This window comes from Haplochromis burtoni, unplaced genomic scaffold (assembly GCF_018398535.1).
Source record: "Haplochromis burtoni strain Fernald_Lab_line unplaced genomic scaffold, NCSU_Asbu1 Contig_1558, whole genome shotgun sequence".
Classification (NCBI taxonomy): Eukaryota; Metazoa; Chordata; class Actinopteri; order Cichliformes; family Cichlidae; genus Haplochromis; species Haplochromis burtoni.
The window spans coordinates 1-7,494 of NW_024583919.1; the positions used below are offsets into that span (position 1 = coordinate 1).

The 7,494-nt window shown below is 37.7% G+C and overlaps 1 protein-coding gene across 1 annotated transcript; it reads right to left on the reverse strand.

Annotated features, from left to right (window-relative positions):
• Positions 1-1,382: 1,382 nt before the first annotated feature.
• Positions 1,383-7,488, reverse strand: LOC121813336. The gene is made up of 10 exons (XM_042217049.1): positions 7,312-7,488; positions 6,911-7,189; positions 4,583-4,861; positions 3,825-3,944; positions 3,652-3,667; positions 3,481-3,572; positions 2,921-2,983; positions 2,586-2,645; positions 1,731-1,793; positions 1,383-1,512 (listed from the first exon to the last, which is right to left on the reverse strand). Exons 2-10 carry the CDS (start codon positions 6,984-6,986, stop codon positions 1,388-1,390), a joined length of 894 nt encoding a protein of 297 aa, XP_042072983.1. The 5' UTR covers positions 6,987-7,189; positions 7,312-7,488; the 3' UTR covers positions 1,383-1,387.
• Positions 7,489-7,494: the final 6 nt, after the last annotated feature.

Below are 7,494 nucleotides of genomic sequence, written 5' to 3' on the forward strand. Positions count from 1 at the left end.
GTCTGAACCAGTCAAACTTCCAGCCAGCAGAGCCCTCCACAGAGCAGCTCAGTGTCACACTGCCCCCTGCTGGTATGACTGAACTTTGTGCTGTCAGTGTGGCTCTGGGTTTATTTGCTGTTGAAGGAACAGAATTAAGTTAAACATTAAATTATTGCTTGTCTTAGAAAGAAATTTCTCACAGCACCGATCAAATGTTAAACATTCACAGAGCAATTGAGAAAACAATGTGTAATTTCTCTGCACGTGACTGCCTAGCTAAAACGCAGATTTCAAATCAAAAATAGTTTTGAATACCTCATTGTTTTCTGTTTATTAATGTTGTAATAGTTACAGTGCACTGAATGGCATCTTTCATCTATGTGGGAATAGGAGGAGAGTGTTGGAAATATGCGTGTGTTCAGAGATTCAGAGATGTGTATGTGTTTGAGTGAGTGTGTGTGTGTGTGTTTAAAATGATCTTAGAACACATTGTTTAAACGCTGGTGTAACAAAGTGCAGCAACAACACCAAATAGTCCAAAGAAAAACACAGGATTTAACTACATGGGCTTATTTTTCACAGCCCATGTTCCACAGCATCATCTATCATTCACCTTCATAGTGAGTGACAGGCATCAGTTCATGATGCCTTGATTTGCTGACCGTTTGGGCTAAATTAGTTCAGATCAGAGGGGGGAATTTTGGTGAACGAGAAAAGGGAGTCTTCTGTGAGAGTCTCGAAGGTGAAATCAATATGGTGGTAGCGGCAAGCATTAGCATGAATTAAGTTATTTAGATTTTTCTGGCATTCTGATCATTCAGCCATCATTCATCCTTCTTGCATGTTTAGTTTTTGAGAAAACAAAACAAACAAAACATGTGCTAATGTATACAGAAACATGTAGTCAAAAGGTGTGTAAGAGTGTGCGACTGGCATTATGGTAATCCTCTATATAGTTTTGCTAGTGTTGCTATCACAAGGTCTTGTGGTTGCAATGTGGTATCAAGGATGTGATGCTGCTGCTAGTAGTGTTGATTGATAATACTTTACTCATCCCGAGGGAAACTGGGTCAAGGCTGCCAGCCGTGCCAGCGCCATCTTACCCTTCCGATCATACATACATTACACAAACATCTCATAGGGTAGACAGGTCAGAGAGAGGTATAACAATGGAAAACTAATCCCTAAACAAGAATAACTGAAACATAGATTCATCATCATCATCATCATAATAATAATAATAAGAAAAAAATCCAAAATGCAAAAACACACCAAAACATAACAACTCAAAATACTGGGTCAAACTGACCCAGAACCATGACACTGTCTGTCATGGTCCTGAGTCTGAGGACTCAGTGTTTTGTGTTTCCTTATGCTTTTGTTCAGAGAGAGACATGTAAAGATATTATGAGCTGAAGACATTTAATAATGTGAAGAATAAATCAGCCTGCATGGCAGCAGAATTACTGAGAGAGCTTCCTGATGTGACTTCAGAATAAACTGCTGCATCAGCTGCAGGACTTGATGTTCCTGTGAATGAAGAGAAGATCATTGAAAACAATAATATCATTAACCAGGAGGAAACTGGACGTCTCCACTGATGCAAAGATAGAACTAGATTTTATTAACTAAGTAATTACTACGCATGAAGACCTAAATACAAATATTAATATAAACAGATTTACATTTTAAGAGCAGATAAACATGTTGAACAATATTCAGTGGAGATGATGGCAGACTTTGCTCACCTTTGTTTTTCTTGGCTTTTTCTTTTTTGGGCTGTTTGACCTCAGCATACATCAGACTGTCCTCTAAAAGAGACGTCAGAGCTCAGGACACATTTGTTCAGCCAGAGCGTTCTCACTCCCGAGGCGTAACATGTCGACGTTTTGTCACGTCCCGCGGCGTTCCTGAGGAACGCGAAAGGAGACCTTCGGCGTTCTTATGGTACGCGGCGGGTTATGGCTGGAATCCAGTGCAATGACGCTCCCGCGGTAATAGACGTTCCAGCCCTGTATTCCAGCCCTAAACCTAACCTTATCCCTAGCCCTGACCATAACCTTATTCCTGACCTTAACCAGGACTTTAATGATGTTAAATAGCGTGTTTCTAAGCGATTTGAAGAAAAAGAGCGAACATGTGTAGGTTCAGTCCAGACGGTTCTCATATTTCCTCTTTTTCCGAGGTCGTCATTTAGGAACGTGGTGGGTAGCCGAAAACGTAATATGTTGACGATTTGTCACCTAGCGTAAAATGTTACGCTTTGGGAGTGAGAACGGGTTGGTTCAGCACAGATATGATGACAAGAACATTACAGAGTAAAAACATGAGAGAAACTATTTAGTTTGGGGACATATAGATGGACAATACCATACTGTACAATAACAATATCATTCTGTATATGAAGCAGACAAACTTACACTAAACTCTGAACGGCCCTCGATGTGTATAAGATTCAGTCTGCTGATGTGTAGTGGTCGTATGTAGTAGCTAAGCTTGGTCAGTGAATAACTAAACTCCATGTTGACCTATAATTACCTGCAATATAATGATGTGATGACACATTCAAGTACAAACACTGAATGAGACTGTTGTGACTGTACCTGCAGCTGCTGTCTTCACCTCAGAGTAAACAGCACTCTGCTCTGCTTTATGATGCTTCTCTGTGAAGATGATCGAATCCACAAAAGAAAAACATTTAATACATTTTTAAACATTTCAAAAACTTTCCAGGCTTTTCTTCTACATTGTATGTTTTGTGTACTCACACTTATTTCCAAAGTTTTCAAGTTCAATATTAGAGCAAATAAACAAAATAAAGTCATTAATATTGAAGAAAAACCCTTTCTAGCCTTTCTTTTCCATATTGAACAAATAAACAAATAAATTCAAATAATTATTTATTTTAAAAAAAACCTATATTGTTTTCGACACTCACTCTTTTTTCTGACGTTTTTAAATTCGATAAGAGCATATGTGACATCTTGGGGTTCATCTGCACCTGAAATGTAAAAATGTTGCACTTAGTTTCCTCTAACAAAGAAACAGATTTCTGCCTTTCAAAATATAGAAAAAACTGTATTTGATCATTTTCAGTGTTTCCTACTTGATTCATAGAAGTTAGCAAACCAGAAACATGCATATTTAAAAATAAATGCAAAAACAGAAAAATAATTCTGTTGTGCTGTGTGATCAGATATTTTCAGAGCATGAACCCATCATGGTGTTACTGTTTGTGTTGTTCTGATATGAAACAATAACATTTGTGGATTCTTTCAGTCGAGTTAAAGATACAATCAGGTTGTAAAATCCTGTTTGTTTCTGATCTTTTGTGCATGTAGTCAGTTGGTTATTTGGATGTTTGTCCAGCTGGATTTTGATAAATGTTCTTTGAAAAGCTGCTGAGCACAAACTGAACCTAAGAAATGTTCCTGTTAATGGAGACTGAATGAAAAGTCAATATTAATAATGATAATAAAGATCGGTTTAAGTGCTGACCAGGATGAAGAGAGTTGTGTTCATGAGTTTCATTCTGGTTGACTCCATGATTTGTGGAGGAGCCCGGACTGTGACTCTCAGACTGGATCGACCTGAAACAGGAAATAAACACAATAAACTCAAAAGTAACTGATGTTTGTTTAAAATAATAATAAAAAGTATTTTACCAACCTGGTGAAGCAGGAATCTGTGAAAGAGACAAATGTTATTACACATGTTTGTCATGTAAATTGTTCCACTGATATTTTGTGTCATGAGATCAGAATACATGTATATGTGTGAATAATTAAAGTGTATGTAGTAAATAAACTCTCTAATACAGCATGAAAAGAAGAGGCTCTTACACTTGGACTGTCTGCAGCGATACAACAAGAGCAGGAGAATAATAATGAGAGAGACTCCACAAACCAGTCCAACCATCAACCACACAGGAGATGAAGAGCTGTCAGCTCCTGACACAGTTACTGTAACAACAAACAATAATTAATTATATTTAAAATTTCATAACATCATTTTATAAAAATGATCTTGAAAAAAATCCAGTTCATCTATTTCCCTCGACTAGAAATCACTTTGAATCAACTCCTGCTGTGTTTAAATGACTTGAGTCCCAACAATGAACACAAAATGTTGACTTCATTAAATCTGCTTTACAAACTTTTACTATATAAACGTGTCAAACAGTCAAATCTTAATATAAAGAAACAAAAACTGATGTTTACATTGAGATTTTCTGTTTCCTGTCAGAAACTGTCAGCATGACTCTGCTCTGTGGTTTCATGTTGTGACTCCTGTTCTACACTACTTGCAGTCTTACTTGTAGAGTTGTTACAGAACTAATTGTGAATTTATGTTGATTTGGAGATTTGCTGAAAATGATTGTTTCACATTCATAATCCCACCTAGTCTCCCCTCCTTGGATCACATTCCTGACACTGATTCTCTAGACTCCACATTTTACATGACTATTCATGTTCAACCATTTCCAATAAGATCATTATTACAATGCCAAAGAGGTTACCATGAGATATAATGCTGTTTGATCTTCATAGTAATCCTCAATCATCAATCTATTCAACATTGTTGCTGAATACAAACTCACCAGTTGTGTTAATCTGAACTTCTTGGCTGTCCTCTGTGTAGTAAACTGGGTTTCCTCTTCCTCCTCTGCACCTGTAGAGTCCTTCCTGTGAGACACTGATTTGTCCATTTGAGTGGAAAACTGCATCTTGTGTGGTCAGGGCTTCAGAGGATTTCTCATCTCTGTACCAGTAGTATTTCCATCCAGATGATGATGATGGGTTCACAGAGCAGGTCAGGGTCACACTGCCCCCTACTGGAACAGCTGTGTTATCAGCTCTCAGTTTGGCCTTTGGTTTATCTGCAGTTCAGTTTAGAAAAAGAACAAACAAATAAATGACTGAATCTAAATCATTTAATCAACTAGATGGAAATGAGAAACATGAACAAATCTTGAATAAAATAAACAGTAAACTCATTTTGATCAACACAGTAAACTTTTACATTTACTTTGCTGTATTTAATAAGTAATTTGTCATGGTCTGGTGACTCCGTTATTTAGTGGTTTTTCATGGTTTTGCCTTTTGTATTTCTAGTTCCCTTTGTTATTTTTTGGTACTTGTGGAGCAGGGAAATTATTTTACTGCTATTGTTAAATAATCATCATCATTACCATTGCATTAATAATATAATCTGCAGCATTGATATTGTATTCAGAGGTTTAAACAGTGTGTGTGTCTTTCAGAAAGACTAAGTTGCAGAGTTGACAGGAAGTTGCAGAGAGTTTGCAGAAGTGAAAGCAGAGTCTAAGTTATTCTGAGGAGCAGGTTAGACGAGGCTATTTGAATTACTAGGTTATTCAAATTGTCTGTTATACTTTTATATTCTTTTACTAAGCTCTTAGTAGAGGTTCTTGATTAAAACATTTATTCAACATAGTACATGTAGTTTCAGTTAGGTTATTACACATAAGGATGAGCCTCTGGTCTGGTAAAAGGTCAGAAGTGCAACGGGTGAGATGAGAGGGCATGTAAGGTCAACACATACACACACACACATTAGTTAGACTCATTTATAGGTGAGAGGTTGGTCATGTTTGTCTCTGGAAAGAGGAACAGCGTCTGGCAGGATGTGGGGCTCGTGTTCCAGACGAGACGAAGACAACGTTCTTTTAAACTGTGTTAAAAGTCATTGTGGTTTTGATTTGACGTATGTATATATTCTGTCTGTGACGTATGAAGGGGCGTCATTAATTCAAACCCTGATGCTATAAAAATCTGTGTATGCTTTGATTAAGTCGAAGATTAATTCCTGTCTGCGTACAGATTGGTCTTCCCACGCGTGTATTCATTAAAATCAATTGTTTGACCAAGATCTTCTGGACCTGGTTGTTTGTACTCTCCTTCCTCAATTATGTGAACCTTAACATACTTCAGTTATTTTTCTAGCCCTTTCGTTTTGTCACTGTGCCTCTCTTGTGTTCCTTGTGTTACGTCTAGTGCTCCTGGTTTCTATGTTCATGTATTCCTGTTTTGCTTCGACAGTCCCATGTGCTGCGTCAGTCTATTCTGTATTTTTCCTCCCTGTCTTCTCTCATCAGATTAGGTTCAGCTGTGCCTCCCTGTTATGTATTCCCTCATTACCCACTGTATGTACTCTGTGTGTTTCCCTTTGTTCCCTGTCGATTCGGCTGCGTTTCTCCTGTTTATCACAAACTGCATGTCTCAGGTTTTGATGTTCCAATTCCCACGTCTCAGATCTTTAATTTCTTATTTTGGTTTTTTAACGTTTTCCCAGTTTAGCTTTTGCTTGTTTAGTCTCTTTCACCTTTTGCTTTTGTTTGTATTCTGCTCTGCCGTAATAAAGGTTCACTCTCAGTTCAAGTCGGTTTTCAGTGTCTGTATTCGGGTCCGACCTCTCTCAGCACCCAACTCGCCTCCAACACTGAATACTTTCACTAAAGCTCCGAATCTAATTGGTCATCATTGCTTTTTGTATTAAACCAGGTCATGTGTATGTTATATCTTAACAAATGGCAGTGCTTTATGACATGACAGACCAGAGTGACTTATTCTTTCTTATAGAAATTGTAGATTTGCTGCTATTTCTTTGAAATTATTATTATTATTATTATTATTATTATTATTATTATTTATTATTATTATTATTATTATTATTATTATGTCATCATTGTCCTCAGGTGATGGAGCAGCAGGTCAGCATTGGCGTCTCTATACCAGCTGAAAGTTCATGACACAAAGTGGTGACAAACTGTCTACAATGAGGCTACTATCAGCTGCAGCTCTTTGTCTGACTAACAGTGTAACATGCTTTGTAGACCATTGAATTCATCCTGTGCTGACCATGATGACATTTGTCAAATGGAGATCACACAACAAACATGACTTACTTGATGCTGACAATGTGAAGGCTTCACTCCACTCTGTTGAAGAATATGAGTCATCTCTGCGTCGACTCTTACACATGTAGTCTCCACTGCTGGACTCAGAAACTCTGAATGTCACATCATTATTGTGTGTCCACTGTGTGGGTGTCCTGGGTCCTCTCCATTCATACTCCCACTCAGTGGTTTCACCTCCTTCCTGCACCTCACATGTCAGAGTGATCGTCTCACCTCTGAATATCTGAGGCCAGTTGGGTTGTTGTTTTACAACAACTTTATTGGAAACTGTTCACACATATTAACAGTTGAGATACAAACAGAAACATGAAATCAACACAGAAAACTTCACATTGTATGTTTGATAATCATGAGTGAATGTATATTTCAAACTAAATGACTGAACTCACAGGTTATCTCAATGGTGACATCATCACTTCTATCAGTGTAGTAAACTGGGTTTCCTCTTGTTCCTCTGCAGCTGTAGATTCCTCCTTGAGATACTCTGATATCTCTGTTTTGTTGATCTCTGATTTTACCTTCAGAGGTTGTTTGGGTTCGTCTGAACCACTCATATTTCCATCCATCAGAGC

What these genes read in the sequence shown, in the direction of transcription:
- LOC121813336 (XM_042217049.1), bottom strand. Translation starts at nt 6,986, where the DNA reads ATGTGTAAGAGTCGACGCAGAGATGACTCATATTCTTCAACAGAGTGG. An exon ending in TAAAAACGTCAGAAAAAAGA is followed by an intron (nt 2,646 to 2,920) that starts GTGAGTGTCGAA and finishes TCATCTTCACAG; the next exon opens with AGAAGCATCATAAAGCAGAG. An exon ending in GGTGAAGACAGCAGCTGCAG is followed by an intron (nt 1,794 to 2,585) that starts GTACAGTCACAA and finishes CGTCTCTTTTAG; the next exon opens with AGGACAGTCTGATGTATGCT.